This window comes from Pteropus vampyrus, unplaced genomic scaffold, assembly GCF_000151845.1.
Source record: "Pteropus vampyrus isolate Shadow unplaced genomic scaffold, Pvam_2.0 Scaffold23, whole genome shotgun sequence".
Classification (NCBI taxonomy): Eukaryota; Metazoa; Chordata; class Mammalia; order Chiroptera; family Pteropodidae; genus Pteropus; species Pteropus vampyrus.
Window position 1 is genome coordinate 9,017,475 of NW_011888804.1, and position 21,706 is coordinate 9,039,180.

The 21,706-nt window shown below is 47.8% G+C and overlaps 1 protein-coding gene across 1 annotated transcript in view; it reads right to left on the bottom strand.

The window, feature by feature from the left end:
• Positions 1-21,706, bottom strand: part of GCN1 (GCN1, eIF2 alpha kinase activator homolog) — a 52,652-nt gene that overhangs the window by 25,156 nt on the left and 5,790 nt on the right. The window contains exons 3-28 of the mRNA XM_011356073.2: positions 19,951-20,014; positions 19,283-19,414; positions 18,732-18,840; positions 15,876-15,974; positions 15,648-15,782; positions 14,782-14,850; positions 14,543-14,651; positions 13,876-13,950; positions 13,579-13,707; positions 12,996-13,046; positions 12,556-12,654; positions 12,184-12,357; positions 10,744-10,896; positions 9,400-9,492; positions 8,273-8,348; positions 7,963-8,122; positions 6,765-6,951; positions 6,543-6,667; positions 5,601-5,779; positions 5,197-5,290; positions 3,911-4,024; positions 3,624-3,822; positions 2,590-2,745; positions 1,933-2,114; positions 629-709; positions 143-286 (exon numbers count right to left, since the gene is read on the bottom strand). Coding sequence (XP_011354375.1) covers positions 143-286; positions 629-709; positions 1,933-2,114; positions 2,590-2,745; positions 3,624-3,822; positions 3,911-4,024; positions 5,197-5,290; positions 5,601-5,779; positions 6,543-6,667; positions 6,765-6,951; positions 7,963-8,122; positions 8,273-8,348; positions 9,400-9,492; positions 10,744-10,896; positions 12,184-12,357; positions 12,556-12,654; positions 12,996-13,046; positions 13,579-13,707; positions 13,876-13,950; positions 14,543-14,651; positions 14,782-14,850; positions 15,648-15,782; positions 15,876-15,974; positions 18,732-18,840; positions 19,283-19,414; positions 19,951-20,014 — 3,188 coding nt within the window. The remainder of the gene's footprint in view (positions 1-142; positions 287-628; positions 710-1,932; positions 2,115-2,589; positions 2,746-3,623; positions 3,823-3,910; positions 4,025-5,196; positions 5,291-5,600; positions 5,780-6,542; positions 6,668-6,764; positions 6,952-7,962; positions 8,123-8,272; positions 8,349-9,399; positions 9,493-10,743; positions 10,897-12,183; positions 12,358-12,555; positions 12,655-12,995; positions 13,047-13,578; positions 13,708-13,875; positions 13,951-14,542; positions 14,652-14,781; positions 14,851-15,647; positions 15,783-15,875; positions 15,975-18,731; positions 18,841-19,282; positions 19,415-19,950; positions 20,015-21,706) is intronic.

The window sequence follows — 21,706 nt, forward strand, 5'->3', positions numbered from 1 at the left end:
CCTCCAGGGCACACTGGTGTAGATGTGAGACAGCTCCCATCAGGCTGAGGAGCATTTTTTCAAAGGTCCCTCAAGCAGCTCAAACACATGTGGCAGAGCCATAAGGGATGCTGCGGTGGCCTGCAAGGAAGTGGGCACGTACCCGCAGCGCAGTGTCCCTCACGCTGGCACACGGGGACTGCAAGGCACAGAGCAGCACGTCTACTTCTTCTTGCTCTGCAAAGGCACAGCCATCCTTGCCACTGCTGCTGGCACACAGGGTGGTCAGGGTGTCTGAAGCCAGAACCTAAGGGGAACATCGATCCACTGGGCTCAGTTCAGCAAATTATTTACTACTATGGAGTCAGGCAGGGTGCCAGGTGATGGGTTAGGGGCCCAGAGAAGGATCTGAACTGAGAACACCCAACCCACAGCCCAACTAGAACTAAGACTTCAGCTACAGGTCAAAGCCAATGGCAGAACCCCTCAGTAGGTGAGAACACTCAGGCTGGCTTTCAAAAGCAGCCCTTCCATTCAAGTTCAAAAGTGAAGGCTGAGAGATAGAACTAGGACTCAACCCCAAGCACCAGGACCTACAGCTGGGGTCACAAACCGAGTCACAGCAACAACCAACTGAAAATCAGATCACCTGCAGGCGGGGAGAGCCCGTCCCGATCACCCAAGTCAGAAGGCGCAGCATGGCCACACGGGGCAGCAACTCCGGGCCATTCTAAGAGAGAAGAGCAGATAAGTCCTTTGAGCTCTGGGAAAGGGCTGGAACCAAGGCCTGTGGCACACGAAGCAGCACAGTGGAATATTCTAGGTCATACAATGGCCAACTCCACTAGAGAAACCCCTTAAGGTTTACAACTAAACCCACACAAGCCAACCCTGGTTAATCACGATCCTCAGGACTCAAAATAAATTCTGAAACTTGCTTGAAATTCATAGAATATGAAAGACAGATGGCCCATAAACATACAGATACTTTACAAGTAAGTAAAGAAACGTAAAATAAAAATAAAAGGAGGTACCATTTTCCACCTATTATTAACATGATTAATACTATCTGGGGTCACATATACTTTGGAGAAAAGAACTCTTAGTGAGGGTGGAGTTCAGAACATGCCACGCCACCCAGAGACTCCACACCAAGAATCCGTCCTATGGAAGTGCCCGCATGGGGGTGCAAGGGCATATTTGTGCAAGGGGGCATACCACAGCACTACTCGAAATAGGGCAGAGTTCAAAACAACCTTAAAATATCTATCACAGGTAAAGAGTTAACTAAAACATGGTGCATCCATAGTACAGAATCCCACACGGACTGTAAAATCAATAAAGTGGATCCATACGCAGACGTGGGAGGAGACCCACAGTACAGTCATGTGAAAGAAGCAACACGACCTGTTTTTCACTGTGTACGGGGTGTGAGTTCTACACGTGCATGAGAAAAGGTCCACAAGGTTCTACACCCAACTGTTAGCAACTGGCGCCTCTAGAAAGTGGCTTTTCTTTTTTTCCTTCTGTATTGTTGGAATTTTTAAAAATATGCATGCATTACTTGGGCAAACTTTTAGAATACAATCTATTAACAGGAAAACTCCCTCAATGAATGAGATCTAATCTCATTATCATAAGCAAGTCAAAAGGAGAACAGTCAGTACTATCTTGAGTCAGAAACAAAACAAATACAATAAATTAATACAAAATACTTCAACTTCCTCAGGTCAGAACTCTCAGACACAGGATATCTATCTGCACATTTCTTTGAGGCCCTGGCAGCTACACTAAATCGAGCATTTGCGTTTTCCTCACCAATGGCTGCTGCTGTGGGTATAAACACATGTCCCCACTGCACCACCAGAAGTGTTGATGGGCCAGGAAGCATCGAAAGCCCCTGTCCCCCCAAAACCACTCCAGCCAAGGGGAGAGCTAGGCTCCCCTGCCAACCTCATCCACACGCCCAGGCGGGTGGCTTGGTGAGGCCCTCAGCTGGGCGTGGACAGTGAGGATCTGAAGAATCTGGGCCATGCGCTCCTCCTCCTCTTCACTGTGCTGAGGCATCTCAGTCAGCACCATCTTCAGAAACGGGAAGACTAAGGAAAAGGCTGGCGCGGACAGGGGCGTGGCATCTGTGGGAGTAAGAAGCAGACACAATACTGAAGGCAGGGCAGGGCACTGCTACCTCAGTTTCCATCCTCAGGGCAAGTGGGCAAGGGGAGGATGAGGCCCTTTCTGACACCTGGAAGCACATGGTACAACTGGGATGACAGCTGGTAGCCCAGTTCTAAAGCCGATCCCGCTCCCACCCCAAACGCTGCCCAGCTCCAGAATGTGGGAGTTAAAACAGACAAGTAGATTCCAGTGACAAGAAGTAAACTCGCAGTGGGGGTCGCAGTGACTCACAGAGTACCAGGATTGGACTCAGAAATCCTCCATCTGATCCAATCCCGCCCCCCCCCCGCCTTTCAGACAAGGAAATCAAGTCCAGGGAAAGAAGAGACTTGCCCATGGCCACAGCCTCAGGAAGCCCTGGGGATGCAGTAGCTCGTGCATTTCCTGTACCAGTTCGTACTGCCTCGTGTCCTTTGTCTGCGATGCCCTTACCTGGCTCACCCTTCCCCACCCTGCTAGTGATGGTGTGGCTGTGCAGCAGGGTCACCGCCCTCTTCACGGCCACTGACAGCTCTTCCTGGCACCATGACTTATCCAGGGCACACTCTGGCTTCAGCAGGCGCAGAGTCACGTGGCTCACCAAAATGCCTGTACCCAAGAGAAGAGACTCAGAAGAGGATGGCTCACACAAACACGAAGAATCTGGCCCAGCACAGACGTGCTACATTTCTCTGCTTCACAGTAATCAATTCCGCGATGCCAAAAAGTTCTCAACCTAATTTCTCATTTCCTCTTCGTGACCAGCACCGAAGGGTAGGCAGGCAGGGAGCTGTCCTTTTTAACACTAAGAAATGAAAAGTGTGCTGAGAGGAGGCATAAGCCACCCAAGGGTTATTCAGCCAAGAGCAAAGCTCTATCCATATGGTGTTCCCATCTTCCATGCAACGAGCCCAGCCAGCCAGGTAACAGTTCTGGCAGGCTCCATATGCATGCACTCAGAACGGTTTTCTGGACATATTTTTCCAAAACTCATTTTCACTTAGAACAGTTCTCAGATTCCAGCCTCATCCGTGGGAACATTTTCTCTAGGCTAGGAAGGAAGTCTGCTTAATTCCCAGCCACCCTACCTGATCTGTTTCACCACGGCGAACAAAAAGCTATACGTCACAGAGGGAGACCTCTTGTCACTGATACATGGCTTGGGCTGCACTGACTGGCCACGTGGCATCGATCACCCCCACTGTCACTGAATGTCCGACTTTAGTTTTAAAACTGCTACAGAAAGGTCACGCTGACTAGTGTCTAAAATCTGAGTCTCAGAGTGAAGGCACAGCAGACGTAAAACACGAGGAGGAGCGCTGTGTCACCTCTAACGACTTACAGCTGGAGGCTCCCACGCTGCTTCCATACAGAAACAAGTCAGTAGTCTAGGTCAGCATGAGACACCCCACCAGCATTCAGGGCATCCCCTACCCACCTCCCAACCTGCCCAGGGCCATGCTCACAGCCAGTAAACAACAACTAACCCAAAGCCTTGAGCCGAGGCGGCATGACACAAGCAGCCAAGGACAGGAAAGGGTTCTTGATCCTGGGAGCGGCCAGTGGAGATTTCAGCAAGGGCAGAAAAGAGTCGACCAAAACAGGAATGTACTGGGTCAGGCCAGAGGGGTTCTTGGCCAGGATGGTGTCCAGCAGTCCTAGCGCTGCCTCCAGCTCACCGTCCAGCTGCAAGCACAGTCACCCCAGGAGGCAGGTCAGCAGGGCCCTGCTCCAGGACAGTGAGGAGTGGGCCTGGGCTGCCCAGCATTCTCACCTCCTGCAGCCGCCTCCGGATCTGTGCCTCCTTGTCCAGCTGGGCCTGCAGCATCTCCTTCTGCTTGCTGGTCAGTTGCACCTCTTCTTTTATGCCTTTCTTCTTCTTTATCTCCTGAAAGCAATGAGCAAAGCAATTCCATCTCCAGGGAACAGACCGCCCTCTTTACCACAGAGGAAGGCAAGCTTGGGTCCACAGTCAGCACCATACCAGCTCTCAGTCTGTGATCTGGACCCCCAAATCCACCATGTGGCATCCCCACCTCCCACAAAGTCCACAGCCACATGGTTCCTACAAAACAGAGACAGCAGTGGAGAAGCGATTTCTTACTGAATTCTCTGACAAATGTAAGGAGGGCCTTTTATGTGCGAGAGAAATGAAAGTCCCTCAATGTGCTGAAAAGGGTATTCTGGTAGCACACAGCTTCAGAATCAACAGTTCAGCCTCCCCTCCTGCTCCACCCCCCTCCCTACAGTTGCTCTACCCCAGTAGAAGCTGAAGCTTGGAAAAGGCCGAGAAAGCACTCATTCATTCAACAAGCACTGACTGAGCACCTGCATTGTGCCAGACACTGTTCTAGATGCTGGGGATACCATGGGGAAGAAGACCAAGCGCCTGCGCTCATGGAGTGCACAATCTAGTGGGCGAAGACAATGAACACGTAAGCAAATACGTGAACGAGATGACTTCAGGTCATGACAAATGTCACGAAAGGAATATGATGCACAGTAACCAGGAAGGGCAGGGTCTACTTTGGATAAGGGTGGTCACCTCTTCGAGAAGTAGACATGTGGACACATGGGCTGAGAAGTTAAAGACAAGAAGAACCCAGACTTGTAAAGACCAAGAGCAAAGGCTCTGAGACCGGAAAGAGCAATGTGAGTTGTTACAAGCTGAATACAACCATTGAAACACAATTCCCCAAAGGCTACACTTTGCCAGGCCCTGTGCCTGGTGTCAGAAGTAAAGATGGATCCCAACCTTCAAAGAGATGGGTGGACAGGCGTGGTTTTAAGCAACACCACTTAGTGGAAGAAATGTATGAAACGCTGCTGGCAGCCAGCAGAGAAAGAAATTTATTTTTCGCGAGTTTGGGGTGGAGAAATCTACCGAGAAAGGATAAAGGGTGAGGGAGGAGGACCTGGGACACTTCGAGGGGATCAGAGGCGTTGTGTCATAGGCCTCAGGAAGACCCAAGGGAAGAGCATATGCGCAATAGGAAAGCCACCAGTCTGAGGCCAGCGAGCTCAGCAGGCAATCTATGTGCAATGCCTCCGTGTACTCACCTCCTTCAGCTCCAGCTCGATGATCTGCTCCTTAAAGGAATAAGCTTTGTTCTCTCGCTTCATGTTGGCCTTTTTTATGCTGTCCTGCTGGGCACTGAAACACCAGAACAGGGGATCAGCCAGCTTCAAAACAGCTACCAGTCCCTTCTGCCTCCCACCAACCATGAAATTCCAGCTAGCGTTTAAGTAGTATGCACCAGAAAAGTGCTAGATACTGGACATACTCTTGCATCCCAGGCCTAAGCATGAGCCTAAAATAGAGCAGGCAATTGTCCAATGACTGGGTAGATGGTTTCATTCATTCGTCACAACAACCCTACAAAGGAAGTTTTGTCTTAATCTTACAGACAAGAAAGCTAAGGCTTGGGAAGGAAAGGCAATTGAGCTCATAAGTGATCTCTCACCTCTGGATGATGGATTTGTCATACAGCTCCCCAGCAGGGGTCTGCATGATGGCAAACTCCTCCCGTGTCACCTGACGCAGCGCAGGGTTCTGCACGGAGGCGCTGATGGTGCTGATGAGCTGTGGGAGAACCCTGTCCGGCGACAGGATGGAGAGGGAGCCCATGGCGTTCATGGAAGACTGTCAAACACAGACATAGTCAGTGTGCACCAAGGCTGGCACTGGAGAGAGGTCCCGCCCGCCTCTATGCCCCCGGCAACTGACTCCCTTTTTTCTTGACACTGCTCATTCTTTTCTGAGTGCTGCCCACAAAAGCAGACAGCTATAGTATGTGCCCACCTTCTCAGCAAGCATTTATGACTTTGGTACTTGCACTCTGATTTGAAGGGATGCACTCCTCCCCAACTCTCAATCTATGGTTGAGATGGAGCGGCCCCCACTCTTTCCAGGGGTGGGTACATGACCCAAACCAAAAGGACAGGCCCAGGGATGAGGACAGGACCCAAATAAGGCCAACCAGGGGCAGTGAGACCCCATGCTAGTTGAAATAATTGGAAAACGGACTCTTCTTTCACTGGAGCTGATGGGAGACAGGCTAAGTCTGCAACTCTAGCAGCTATCCTGCTACTAGAAACGGGAAGACCATTGGAGAATGCAGCCCACATCGTGGAAAGTAGAAGAGACACAAATGGAAGAGACAGAGTAGGGGAGGCACCACCTACAATGTCATGAGTTCAACATCTGAGTCCCTGTCCAGTCAGATCCTGGTACTTAGCAGTTAGATGAGACAGTAAATCCCTTTTGTGCTCAAATCGGTTTGCATTTTCTGTCACTTGTAAACCAAGGGTCCAAATCCACATTACATCACAGCTTCACCTGCTTCTTTGACTCCTCCCTCCCTGCACTCTGACCTAAAGCTAGAACCAGCTAACGCACCAATCACCTGGTTCAAGGGACTCTGTGTGGTGATCCTGGGGATAATCTGATCCAGGTGTCTGGTGATGAAGGCTTCCGGATCAATCTTCATTTTAGCAAGAAGTGCTGGCCAGAGTCCAGACTGCACTGCCACTGGAGGGGAGGCGAGCAACTTGAGGCCTTCTGCTTGGTCCAATCTTACCCTGCCCAATAGAGCCCTGGCCCTCCTATACCCGCTCCAGCCACAGACCTAAGGATGGGTGGTGGGAGATGATCAGCATCTCCTGGGCCAGCCGTTCGGTGTTGGTGATATCACCTTCCAGTCCAGGCACCCCAGAGATGATGCAGAGAGCCTCCTGTAGGACCCGTGGAGGCACACAGGCCTTGCCCACCTCAGTCTCCCCGGCATCAGTTACCAGAGCCTCTAAAGGCAGCACCTGCGAGGAGACAACACGTGAGCCCCTACTGCTCAGAGCCCTGAGCAGGCCTGGCACACAGGGACACAGCTGCCTCTTGCTGATGTTGTTCTCAGGGGTCCTTGCTCAGGAAGAGTCTGATGCCCAGCTTCCTGCACTGGGCTCCACAACCTGTGACATATGCCTAAAAGGAGGAAACGCCTATAACTTTACACCTAAAAAACTCACAGGGGAAAAGAAGGCAACAGAAACTGATTCGGGAGACCCAGCCTGAGACAGCAGTCTGCCACGGGCCCGCACCCTCGAGCCAGCTTAGGGACGGAGGGAAGCAGGGCACAAGCAGCACTGAAACAGAAGCCAAGTCTTTGGAGTCTACTCCTAGTTCTTCTACCCACCAGCTGGGAGACCCGGTGCGAGTCATTTCAGATCCTAGAACCCTAGACAACTCGTATAAAAAAGATAGTAAGCCTGTCTGCCTTTTAAAGACTTTATGAAAAATCAAAAGGGAGTATGAGTAGAAAATGCTTTACAAATTATAAAGCACTTACAAAATACAAAGTGTTATTCAATTACTCAAGAATAAAAAGATTAAGCTATATATCAAAAGGCATGAAAAGAAAGAAAAGAGTTTAAAAAGGAAAAAAAAATTACAGTTGACCTTTGAACAACATAGGTTCGAACTGCACAGATCCACTTATACGTGGATATTTTTCAATTGAGCACAGTTCAATTGACCTGTGCAGTTCAAAGGGTCAGCTCTGCAGCTGGGACTCATGTATGCAGAAGGCCGACTGCAGTTATATCAGATTCCCACTGTGAGGGAAGTCGGAGCCCCTAACCCCCCGCATTGTCCAAGGGTAAACTATGTATGAAACAAGATGTTACTGGAGCTTAAGGGCAGGGGAGAAGATTCTGGCATCACAGAGTTTGAGTGAGAACATCCCAGGAGCGACACTGCCAACACCCCCCAGCATAAGCAGGGCTGGCGAAGCTGCTCTGGGAATCCCAGTTCTGGAGCCCAGATGCCCTCACCTTGTGAGAACTGAGGACAGTCTTCAGCTCCTCCAGGAGTCCATACGCCAGCTTAAAGCCCCCGAGAGAGGACAGAAGCTTCCGAACCGTCTGCTGGGCCTGCCTGCGCACGTGCCAGGTGCGGCTCAGGAGCACCGCCACTAGAGCCCGGTAGTACTGCCTGCGAGCACAGGGACAGACCGTCCTGGGGGAAGGCCAGGTACAGGCCTCTCCACAGCCAGCCCTTCCATCCACCACACACCCACTTTTCAGGCTCCTGCCAGCCTCGTCTCCTTTGGCCCAAGGGGAAAGGAAGGTGAGCCTCACGTACTGGACTTTGCTGCCGGTGAGTCTGTGCGGGTGGTCAAGGAAAAGTCTCTCTGTCAGATGCAACACGGTACATAGGGCTAGAAGGGGAGAGGAACAGCAGAAGTGTTTTGAAAATACAGAACACATCCAGAAAGAGCTGGAAAATGAACACCAAGATATAAGTGTGATTATCATAGGATGTGGAATTACAGCTCCTCTCAATTTCCTTCTTCTTGCTTACTATGCACACGGGTGGAATAAGAAAAACTATACACTTTCTTTTAATTAAAAATTACTTTGCAGTTCTTCAAAAAAAATGAGGACACTCATTACATACTGACATGGAGTGATTTCCAAGTCTAGACAGCACATGCTACCATTTGTGTAAAAAAGGTAGAGAACTAACACATAAAAGATATTTACTTTTTAAAAAAAAATAAAATGTCAAGGATACACAGAAGTTAATAAAGTTGATTCTCTATGGCCAGGAAACTGGGTGGCCAAAGATCAAAGCAGGGGTATAATTTTCAGTGTAGATCCTCTTGGACCTTTTATTTTTTAATTATATGAATGTACTTCCTATACAAAAACTATTTTCCTAAATCAGGAAGTGACTAACAGTTGTAGCTCATTAATAGGATGTTGTGATTTGTGAGTCAAAGACTTTTCAAATCACCAATTAGCAGCAGACGCCCTTAAGGCAACACAAAATTTTAAACATACATTAAATTTAAAGATCAACCATTCCCTCTCTGCTAGGATAGAAACCAGTAGTTTCTGTGTCTCCTGGAGGGGGAGTAGAGCCAAGTACACTGTACTAGAGCTTCCCAGCTGCTGCTTAATAAGAGAAAACCTCTGAGAGAGCACCAATTACCCAATCAGCTATAATTACACCTAATATCACAGCTCCACAACCATCAGTGCTCTGTCTCTGCAAATCTCCCACTTCCTCCCATTTCTCAAGCCTTCCACACCCTACAGGAATGAATTCACTCCCATGAGATCCAAGCTCTTGGCCAGATCACTGGTCCAGATTTTTGCAAAGTTGACTGGTCAAAACACCATGTAGTGAGGAAAGCATCTTCTCTGAAGACCCTTCGGAGAGACTCGACCCCAATCTTGAGTTCAACTAAGGGAGTGGTAACTCACCATCCTCTGAAGCCATAAGCAAGAACTTCTCGGAAGTGAAAATCTGCTTCTTCTCATCCACAATCAGCTGCCAGAAACTGCTCAATTTCGCCTCTGCAAGAAACAGAATTTTCATACCACGGCACAACTCACCATGTTCACCAGGGCTGGTCCCCTCCATCCTGACGCTGCCAGGGCTGGCTCTGCTGACAGGCTCTCCAGTGTAGAGACAGGTCACTGCCAGGCTCTCTGTCCTCCTCTGTCCTGAGTCCATCTAGTATCATCGCCCACATGAAAACCTTCAGTGGTTTTCTGCTGCCCACAGAAGCCAAAGAATGCTGTTCCCACTGATTCCCACCTAGTCCAGCGCCAGGTTGAAAGACCTGAATTCACACATGGTGCTTTCCTTGACCTTCCATGACTGGGGCTGGTCTGAACTTACACTGGGAGGTTCCCTTCCAGCTGGTGAAATCCATCCTAGCCCTCTGGGCCCTAGTTCAAATGCTCCTTCCTTCATGAAGCCTTTCCTGAGACCCAGCCCCTAAACTACCTCCTTCAAAAGTGCTCTAATGCCACATTTGCCTTAAACGACAAATGTGTTTTTGCATCTCCTTGCTCCTACTATAGAGCAAAGCAACCTGAAATTTGCTGAAGCAAGGTCAAGTTCATCTTTGCACCCCCATTCCCAAGGTAGTCCAGTGCCTTGGCAATTACACAGATGGCATACAATAATATATGAAAAGAGCTGAACTCCTTTTCTAACCACAGGAATAAGTCAGCTATATCCACATACATACAGAGTAGGAGATGTACTAAAGAAAGTATGGAATATCATGCAGCCACAAAAAAGGATGAGAAAGTTCTTTCTGTTGTACTGATGTAGAATCTTTTTCAAGTTACGTTTAGTACATAACATGGCATATGTAGAATGTTACCCAGCATGTTTGGTTGATGACGCATTGACTATCTCTGGACACAAAACTGGTAACACTGTCTGAGGAGAGAAGGTAGTGACTAGAAGGCAGGCTGGCTGAGGGGAAGCTTCTCATGTTATACCCTACAGAAATATTACCAATTTTTAAGTCTCACTACCACACCCAGGTCAGTCTGGACATTATCTACAAGTCTCCGTCCCAGAGCACTGGAGCAACAGGGAGAAGGAGGGCAGTGACAGAGCCCCTGCTGCATTCCCATCGTCCAGTGCGACACTGAGGCTCATCCCTGCAGAGGACAAGCGGCCTTGTGGCTAGATGAGTATAGTTAAGTGGCCAAGCTGATCCTGTAAAATCCTAAACATCAAGACACTTCTCCCAAGGACACTGAGGCCCTTGTCTGCTACCATCCTGGACATCTCTGGACTCTTACCAGCCTGGGAGTCAGCCACCGAAAGCTTCGAGAGCAGTAGGGCTGCAGCAACACCTTCGGTGACTGTGGGAACCTGAGTGCTTTGGGAGGCTGCCTTCTCCACTGTCTGGATGAGCAAGGGAAGTAAGTCCAGGGCCTGCAATAGCGTGTCACCTGTGAAGAGAGGACCAGCACCTTATAGAACACCCTGATCCTTGGGAATGACAAGATTGCTTGAGAAAGGACCTACCCACCCAAGTCTGAACTGGCCAGGTAAAACCATTCAGTTACCTTGTGAAATAATCATGAAGAAGTGGAAACAGAATCTGGGCTTAAACGCTATAACCATCAAATTAGAACTAGAAGGATCCTTACTAATCCAATAGTATAGCTATTCATTCGATGCAGCAGAAATCAGACCGAGAGGCTGAGTTGCCCAAGGCCACACAGCTGGTTTAGGAGAGAGCCAAGGCCAACCTCAAGTCTACCAATTTATTACTGGGGCTCTTCCCCACACCAGATGACCTCTGGACCCAAATTCCAAAATCAGAATCAATCTGCTGACCTATGAACTAAATCTACTTTTTTAAAAAAGGAGAAACCTGTTAAACTACAGCTAAACCTGTTTTCTTAACTACTGAACTGGTACATCGGAACATTTCACAACAAAACACGTATTTCATGCGGATGATATCGTGGATTTACAGCTAAGAAATGTTTATTTGAAAAGTTTATTTTTATTATGCTTATTTTAAAAGCATCAAGCATAACTAGTTCAAGCCAAAGAGATTAGGTTAAACCAAGTCTCTGCTATCTAGAACTCAACCTAAAATCAAGGTTGATCAATGCAGCAAAATTGCAAACTGTTATATGAGTACAAGACTGTACAGAAGGATGTCCCCTCTGTAGAGACAGTTCTGGAATCTCCCAAACATTTCTTTACAGTTCATTGTAAGTTTAAACTTTTTAAAAAGAAATACAAGTCTATCTCAAAGACGAATATTACTATTAGAGACTGTTACCTTGAGATCAAGCTCCTATACAGATTTCAAAATTTCTCCTAGCTGCTTGGGAAGGAGGCAGATGACCACGCCCAAATGACAGGTTAGCACTGAAGCAAAGACAGTGGTTGTTTTTTAAGAGATCCAGCATAAAACGTATATGATGTTGGACCTTTTAAGTCAGTCCTATTTATTTCTCCACGATTTCAGATAATATAGTGACAGGTTCTAGTTCTGGGTCCTCTTAAAACAAAGCTTTGTCCTTTGAAGGTCTGATGAGGGGAAGAAGCTAGAATCTTGTGAAGATTGGGCTCTGATTCTAGGCTTTATGGATGACTAAGCAAGATGCTCTGAGAGGCTCGGGAGGAAATAATGCAAAATAAGCTGGAGCAAAAGGGAAAATCTAGAAGAGCAATGATGCCCTGAATACTCAGTCACCTCTGAGCGGCAGGCATCTCACCTCGGAAGCAGGCCAGCATACACTGCAGGTAGGCATGCCGCACTGCGGAGGTGGAGGTTTTAAGGCTGAAGGCTTTCTTGAACCATTCGGTGAGCTTCTTGGGCACTTCTGTGGTGAACCGATTACACCAGAGAGCCAGGACAGAGACAGCGTGCACCAAGGTGCCTTCGTGAACTAGGGCAAGCAGCAGAAGTCCAGTCAGTGCGATGTCTTAGATCCATGCACGAAAACAAGCATGAGTACAAGGGAAAGGGAGCAGTGATGCTTTGGGGGAGGTGTAGCTTCAGAAGGGGTTCCTGGCAGGCTCCAATTGTGAAAACTAGGGACAAGGATGGGCCCAGGCTGCATCCTCACCACTCTGCCCCGAATTACCTTCTTGCTGGAGGAATGGGATGAAGAGCTCAGCCACAGTCCCATTCAGGACTTGACTGGAAGGCCCAGACACCACGTGATGACTGATGCTCCCGATCCCTGGAAGGCAGGAGAGCCCCTGCTCAGCCCGTCAGCTCAAAGCCACCACCACACGAGTCTTCCTGCCACTGCCCACTTCCCCAGCAGCCATGCCTCTCCTCTGACCATCACCAACCCTCCCCAATTCTCCCTCCCTCTGGTTTTTACAGAAGCCAGGCCTCCTGCTAGACTTAAACAGGGCTCGCATGCCAAGCAGGAGGCAGCAGAGTCCCAGGGGCCAGGCTGGGATGTCCATGACTGTCAGAGGAATCGAGATCCAAAGACGGACTTGCCTTACCTAAGAGTTACATTACACCTCATCTCCTACCACACCTCCCATTGCCTGTGGAGAAATTCTGTACCTGAGAGGACACTGATCTTCTGGGCTACAACGGTTAGTTTTCCCTCCGAGCCTGAGAGGAGAAACAGCAAAGATTCAAAACTCGTATCTGCCACATTTCCCAAGAGGGTGAATAATGGAGTCATGTGTGTGACATCAAGATAGTTTCTGATTCCAGAAGTAGCCTTTCTACTAAGAAGCTGGTTTAAAATGATACTTACTAAGTTTTTTTCCTGACTAAAAAAGTAATATGTTCTTACAGAAAATCTGAGAAACAAAAAAACATAAAAAAAAACATTTAAAAAGCACCCATGGTCCTGCCACCAAAGACATTTCTAACATTTTGGTATACTTCTCTCTAGTTTTTTTTTCACTATGCCTACAATAATGTATACACTTAAAAAAATAAAACCAAGATTACCCCATCTACATTGCTCTGCATGTGCTTCAGTTACTGCGCACATCGACATCCTACTTTGAGCATCCTCCTGGCCACATGGTCTTACCACCAGCAGACTCGGAGCATCAAGTCCCAGTCAGGTCCCGATGCATGAGTGCTGAGGGCCACACCACAACCATCCCCACAGCCATGAAGGCCTGCTCACCTCCAAGGATAGCGAACAGGTGCCTGGTCAGGGCTTCTGTCGCAGAAGAGTCACTGCACTGGCGGGCCAGGTTCCGCAGCGCCAGCACGGCTTCGTCCATCAGGCGGGGACTGTTGGATTTCAGCTGACCTGGACACACCGACAGCCGCTGCTCAGAAGCCGCTGAGAGCTAAGTATGTAGGCTTTCACCTTTGTCTTTTCCACGCTCCCAACTCTTCCATCCTAGCTCTATGTTCTCATCATAAAGGGTCTCAGGGAACAAACTATGCAAATGTAGTTTATGTAGAGGATACTCACTAGCCAGTCCTTTCACGATGTCCAGGGCATACTGGCTGAGGTCGAGAGTCACTGATGCCAGCAGACTGGAAATAGCTAAGTGGGACAGAAAGCACCGACCACGTCAGTCTCAGGTGGAATACTCATTTTTGTCCTACTGCCCACAAATGCCGTCAGGCCCACTGTCTAGCCACACAAAACCGTGACTACTCTTCATCTCTATATGGTCACGAATGGTTGCATCTTTGTCCCAAAGCTCTGCTGCAAAGCTGTGCACTGCCCCATCCCAATCAGGAAAAAATTGTCCCTCTAACATTCCATCTACATCTTTTACCAAGATAAATAAGAACAGAGCTCACCCCTCATATCCTATGGTTTCAAGCACCACCCCCATGCCAAGTTTAAACTATCTAGAGCAGAAGTTAACTTGAAAGGTCTCCAGAAGGCCCTTGGACCTCTAAAACTATATGCAATATTCTAAGCTGATATATACTTTTGTGCATTCTTCTAGCAAGAGGGCCCATGACTTCCAACATATTCTAAAAGAGTCCCTGATCTCTCTCCCAATGAGATAAACAGTGACTACATCTCTTACCCCCACCCTCAATGCTTCCTACTGCCAATATCGAGGATGCTGCTTATCAGGCAACTCATCTCCCTCCCACTGTCCCACTCGGCAGCAACCTACTTTCGATAACATTCTCTGGACTCCTCAGTAAGGACTTCTGGATGGAGGGCAGGATCAGATCCTTAAATTCCGAGTGGGACATGTATCGGAGCAGGGGGGCACAGTTATCCTACAAAGAGAAAAGAGTCAGGCCCCCAGACCTCCTGGGAACGGAGAAAGAATAAAGGACAGTTCTTAATCACAGAATTTAACCATGGGATTGAGCTTGTCCAAGTGAGTAGGCCCCACTTCTCACTCACCAATAGATACTTCTGAGGCTTTACTTTGCTCATCAGGATGTTCTTCATATAAAAATCCAGCAGGGCACTCTAGAGAATACACAGACCTGGTTAGACCCTGACATTCTGAAGCATCTCATCCCTGGCCTAAGAGATCTATCTGGTGGGAGGGAGTGCCTCCAAAAAATACGTATCAGTGACCCAAATTCCACAGTGTCAAGCACAGAGGTCCCATTGATTATGCCATTCCCATTTAAAAACCTTCCATGGCTTTCCATCACCCCTAGGTCAAGTCCAAAGTCCTTGGCACAGCTCACAAGGCCCACCTGCTACCTGGCCAGCTGCCTCTCACACCTCTAACGCACCCGCGCCACTCCAACCCCACTTGCCTCCTGTACATTCCTACCCAAAATGCTCTTCCTCACCTCTTGACCTTGCTAACACCTACTCACCCCTTAAGTTCTTTCATTAGAGATGTGTGCTCTGACCTATGACATTCAGAGTATCATGGCTTCTTGCACTTGTCTTTTGTAATGCTTATCACAGATATAATTAGGGAAGGGATCACAGCTCCCTTCCCTTGCTCACTACTGCAACCCCAGTACCTAACACAGTGCTTGGCACATGGCAGCTGCACAACTATGTGAGAATAAATGACTGCATGAACAGGTGAACTATCATCTCAGTAACTATGCCAGGATTCACCCCAAGCTAGAGCCACTCTGTGTCTCTATGGAGTGAAAGCTTTCCAACTCCTCAAAATTCATATATTATGACGAAAGGCCAGAGTCTCAAGTGAGAAAATCAATAAGCTTCAGATGAGGCTGGCAGCTGGGACCACCAGGGCAAAACCAGTCCCCCTTCACTCTTCCCGTGAGTCCACTTGCCTTGTGCTGGTTGACCACATCCATCTCCTTGTGGTTCGTGCAGAACTGCACCAGCAGCCCCAGCATGCCTGCATAGTTCTGGTTGGGTTCTAGGCTGAAGATGGCTGACAAGTACTGTTCCACAAGCCCGGGGTTCTGAGGAAGAAAGTGTAAAGCAGGTGTATCAGATGGCAGTGGGGGATAGTGTGCAAGAAGCAATGCCCACCACGCCCTGCTGCCTCCTGTCACCTCTCTCCACAGCTTTGTGAGCTTCTTCACAGCACCATCCACAGCATGCTTGTGGGAACCGCCCAGCACCTCCAGCAGGAGCAGACACTGCACCTCCACCTACCAGGATCAGGAAAGGCTCAAATCAGGACATGAACTGGGACTGAAGGTCCCATGGCCTTCATAGCCTATCCAAGACCTCTGTCAGGCCCACCAGAACCAGAATTCACCTCCACTAGGCCCCTCCCACTCAACTCCAGCCAGACCCTCTTCCCTCCACCCCCGACACTTAGACCGTCCTATAATTACATCTGAGCACGCAAGTGTTTCATTAACAAATATTTGTTCAGCACCTCCTATGAGTCAAACAATGAAAACACATGGGGAACAAGACAGACATGGATCCTGCTTTCATGTACCTTATAGCCCAGAAAAAAAGGATATTAAACAAATAAACACACGAATGAATATACAATTCCAGAGAAGTTAAGTGCCATGCAGGAAAATGACAAACGTCCTCTTTAATGTATTTCTTTGGATGCTTTGACTTGTCCTTCATTAATTCTACAAATACTTACTGAGCACTGACTAAACGGTAGGCACTACGTTAGGCACTGTGGGTACAGAAGATCAGCAAGATGAGCCCGCCTATGTGGAGCTCACTGTTCAACCCAGAGTGAAGCGCATAGTAGGTGCTCAACCAAAAAATCTCAGACTTATGTGCCACAAACACCCAAGGTCACTGGTGAACAGTGTCAGCTGCCATCCTGAGAAAAAGGGCATGCTTAAGAAGTCTGCTGAATTCCACGTGCATGTGTACAAAATGGCATATATTATTCAATGCAACACTTTTTATAACAATAAAAGACTGTAAACAATATAAATGCCCATCGGCAGAGGAGTAGCTATATATAACTGTAGTACATCCACTCAAAAGATTAGTAACCAGTCACAGAGAACAAGAAATTCGAGAAATTCTAAGAACCGACTCTGTAACAAATTCCAAGACTGGTTAAAGAAACAAGGTGAAAGAAAAAAGGATGTGATACTGTAGCTTTTGTATATAAAAAAAAAACCTACTTGGTTATTTATACAGAGAATATATCTACACACATAAGAAACTAGTAACAGAGGGGTCCTAGGTGGCTAGGGACAGGGGTGGGAATGAAACCAGTATATCCTTTATACCTATTGAATTCTGAACCATTTATTTTTTAATTAAAATAATTTTTAATTTCAATTTTAGTTAAAATAAGCTTGCTGATATTACATTCAGAACTATACTGCTGCTTCTTTTCCTGGAATGTTCTAACCCTTGATCTGGGCTTGGTTTGTTTTCTCATATCCCTCTGGTCTCTGCTCAAATATCTCCACTGAGAAGCCTTCCTCCCACGTCACCCACCCCACTCTCTCTATCCTACTACCTGCTTCTCTGCCACATGACTTCATGTCTCATTATTTATTTGTGGACCTGTTTGTCGTCCACCTCCTCCACAAGAGTGTAAGCACCATGACAGCAAGGTCCTCTGTTTGGTTCTCCGCTGCAGGCTCAGTGCCTGGCTCATAGAAGGCCCTCAACCGATACCTGAGAGACTGAATGAACTACAACTTATGTGTATGGTTAACATCAGCAATGAGCAAAGGATTCAAGACAAAGAAAAAATAAATATGGTCTCAAGCTCCTGACACATTCAGTCCCATAAATACAACACTCTGGGGCTGACCCCTCCCACTCACTAACCCATAGGCAAACATACCTCGGGTAATGTTTACAAGAATTCACTGGAGATGAGCTAATGAGGGAGCCCGTGGTGAACCATCTTATAAGGAGGCCTTCTGTTAACAATGAAACTCACATTCTGAAGAGTGTTCCATTCTAGCATATCCACTACCTGTGAAGTTTCAGTGTTCTTATCTTTTAATCGATCACCAGTGGCCATTCCATGGTCATCCCCAGAAGTATGCTGGATAAATCCAGCTCCCAAGGACAAGGCCATCAATATGGCTAACCACCTGGCTGCTTCGGGGAGAGATGCTTTTGGTTTTCTGAGGCCACTCTCATTTACCTGCACAGCCCTCTCTAAGTTTCTAAAGCCTTCTCACACCTTGTCTGAGCCCATCTTCGTGGCAACTCTTTAAAATGGATGGGATGGATGATACTTTTTCCCATTTGACAGATGAGGAAACAGGCTCAGAAGTTAAGTAATCAGACAACTCTCATTGCCAAAAACAGATCCACGCCAAGCTCCTCAGACTCCTTTTGACTAAACGGTGGGACCATTCCCCTTGTCCTCTACCAAGTGTATCTAGACATTCAAAAGAACTGCCGAACCTGGCCAACTGGGCCATTTCCAATCTGTGAAAGGCAAGGCAGGGAATATGGAAGGAGCAGGTAAAGAAAGGAAGGAGAGAATTTAAGGACTGAAACACATGGCAAGAATTCTATTCCATTCGCCCGTTCAATGCTGAAATCCAAGTACAGGGAAAGGACTGATCAGCCAAAAAAAAAAAAAGCCCCAGAATGATTTACATCACTGTATTTTATGGATTACTTGTTTTCTGGCTATCTTCCCCTCTCTGGCCTGTCATGTCTTCCACATACACCACAAAGGCAGAAACCACATTTCTCTTGCTCGTCACCATATTTCCAGTGCCTATCCTCATGCCTGACAGAGTGGCTCAAAGATAGTTGACAAATAGATGAATGTGATTATGTTGCACTCATGCTCATCTATCAAAGTCACAAACTTCAAGACAATTCAAAGTGCCTGGTCGCCTGGCACTGAGAAAAGCTCTTGGCATAGAGAAGGTGCTTGAACATGCCCGATTCTGTACAGAGAGCTGACCATCGCTACTCTGAAGACCTGAGGAACCTACCAGTTTGTTCCAGATGTCTCCTTGCCGCTTGGCTCTCAAGGGAAAGACAATGCGCACCAGAAGGCAGGTCCAGGACAGGGCCAGCAAGGCCGCCGAACCGCTGCTCTTACTGCAGAAGGGAGGGGAGGGCAGGCAAGAGGTGAGTGAAGAAGAGCAGCCTCCAGCTAAAGGAAAAATGGTCACCGCAAGGATATTTGGTATGTAGGGCCCTCCGTTGACCTGGTCAGAACTTGAAACCGGCTTCCCAGTAATCATCTGTGACAATTCAACACAAGGAGTGCAGGCCTCATCAGCCAAACTGCCATCTCTTAGCACTCACAACTATAAAAACAAAAAGATGGTTTCTCCCATTCATTGCCTGGTGGGCATCTGGTTTCCCCTCAAAATGGCCTGCCATCTTGGCTCCTTCATCCATTCAGAAGACAGACTGCTGGTGCCATTCAGAGTTGCAAAAGGAAAGACAGGCATGCTCACACTTGCTCAACACAGCTTACCTGCACCAGATTCTCCCGAGTAGGACTCCACCAACACCCACCACCTTTAAATCTTACCTGGGGACACCTGCTTTGGAGCCAATGCCTGAAGACTGCAGAGTGTGCAGAAGGTTCTTAGCAGTGGCTTCTGGCTGGGCCTCAGCCAACTGCTGGATGGCTGCCTGCAGGGCCCTGCGGGAAGCTGCATCTCTAAGGGGAGGAATGAAGGGAAAATGTGAACATGTGGACATGGCGCAGGGCAATGTATCTTAGGCCAAGTGCTGGTCTTCTCAGAAAAATCGGGCTGTACTGTATTCCAGAGGATTATAGATGATGGGATTAGGAAATAACTAGATCAATCTACCACCTCCAGGAATTCTGGAAGTAACTAAAAAGGGCAATGAGACACTAAGGCTGTAAAGGCAACACTTACATTTATGGAACACTAACTATGGGCATCCAACTAGGCCAAGTGCTTTTACATGCATGACTGATGACAGCATACAGACAGCACTCACGGGGTGGCAGGCACTGTTCTGACACTTTATACTTACTAACAACCACCTATCATTCCCAGTCTGCAGATGAGGAAACCGAGGCAAAGAAAGATTAAGTAACTTGTCCAGGATCCAACAGCTAGGATGTGACGCAGCCCAGATTTGGACCCAGACAGTCAGGCCCCAAAGCCTGAGCTCTAACCACCTCTCTGCAGTGTTCCTGACACTGGGCCTTTGGTTGGGAATCACCTGTATCGATGCAGAGTCAAGCAGAATAACTTGCAGAGCCCTTTCACTGCTCCCTCTGGCAGATCTGAAACCAAAAATTACACAGAGATTAATTTAAAAAAAAACTATTTTGTGAGTATCTGCTTGAGCCAGGCATTCTGTCAGACATGATCTCTGCCCACTGGACACTCCCTGTGTGTTTGACAGAGAATTCCCAAAAGGAAAAAGCGATGACAAAATGGGACTCTAGAAAAACACCTGATACAGAAAAGCTCTCAGGTGGACATTTGTTAAGTGAATGAAACTAAAGTAATACAAGTGGCCTCAAAATTTAACATGCTATTAAGTGGAGGTGCTAGCGTGTTAGAACTATTCTGTTTCTTGATCTAGATGCTGGTTACATGGGTGTGTTTAGTTTGCAGTCATACAGCGGGCTGTTCACTTATGATATATGCACTTTTCTTTACGTATATTGTAATAAATGGTTTTAAAACCTAGGACAAAAATTAAAGTACTGTGAGGGATCAGAAAAAGAACACCTGTACTCAGAGCAGTTTCTGAAGGTTTTTAGGACGCAAGTGCTTGGCCTAACAGATTAAAGGCTATGGAAAAATGGAAAGAGAGGGATGTGCAAGTCAAATGCATTAACATGGGCAAAAATGCAGAAGTAAGAATGCGTAATGCCTATTCAAGACATATGAGGAGGAAGAAAGGAGGAGAAATAGTAACTCCCAACACTTCATCAGTGCCATGAGTGCCAGGCCCTGCTCTAGGCATTCCCACACATTAACTCATTTAATCTCCACAAGGTAAGTACTGTGATTGAGCCCATTTTACGACAAAGAAACCGAGGCACAGGAAATCAAGCAGGCCAGCCGAGTGAAAAAGAAACTCTGGTTGAACAACACTGCTCAGTAATGGAAAGCCAACCTGTGACAGGTTGTGTGTGCTGGAATGAGGCATGCAGACGAAAGTGGGAAGGGACTGAGGAGGGGAAATGTCAGCTGCAGTGGAAGACACACTGACATGAGCGGCACTAACAGCAGGAGGCCCATGAAGGGCTGGCACAGTGCCTCACACTTCAGGCACCCAATGATGGAGGGGAAATGAAGGAGGGGCAGGGACCCAGTTCTCCCAGGGCCCGGAACACTTCTTTGGTCCATTAGATGTGGGGCTATTTCGGTAATCAAGGAAAAAAGTGACTGGAGCAGAGACAGTTTGGAGTTAAGAGAACAGTAATAACAACAGCTAATGTATACCAGGAGCTGACCATAGCCAGGCACTGTGCTAAGCACTGTCCATACATGTTCTCACTTACTCCTCACACCAACCCTGTGAGGGAGGCACTACTGCTATCCTCATGTTCAAAGCAAGGAGTCAGGCTCAGACAGGTTAAGTGGCTTGAACCGGGTCACGCGGCCTGTAAGTGGCACAGCCATGGCTAGAACACAAGCCCGTCTGAGCCCCGAGCCGAGCCCTTCATCACTGACTGCTACACTAGAGGCCTGTGACTAGAGAGATGAGGCACAGGAGATGCTGCATCAGCGTCCAAGGGTTCAAGTACATGAACGCAGGACTGAGGTGAGCACCCGAGGCCTCCAAGCCAGGCTGGGCTGAGCCATGCTGATCATGTGCACGTAGGATTAGACAGATCTAAGAAAGTCTTCAACTCCGCAGCCTGGCTGAATATATCTGCCCCCACCTTTGGTTAACTCACTTGGTTTTCTGCTACACCAACAAAAGGAGAGGCCAGAATAATAATCACTATGCAATGGCC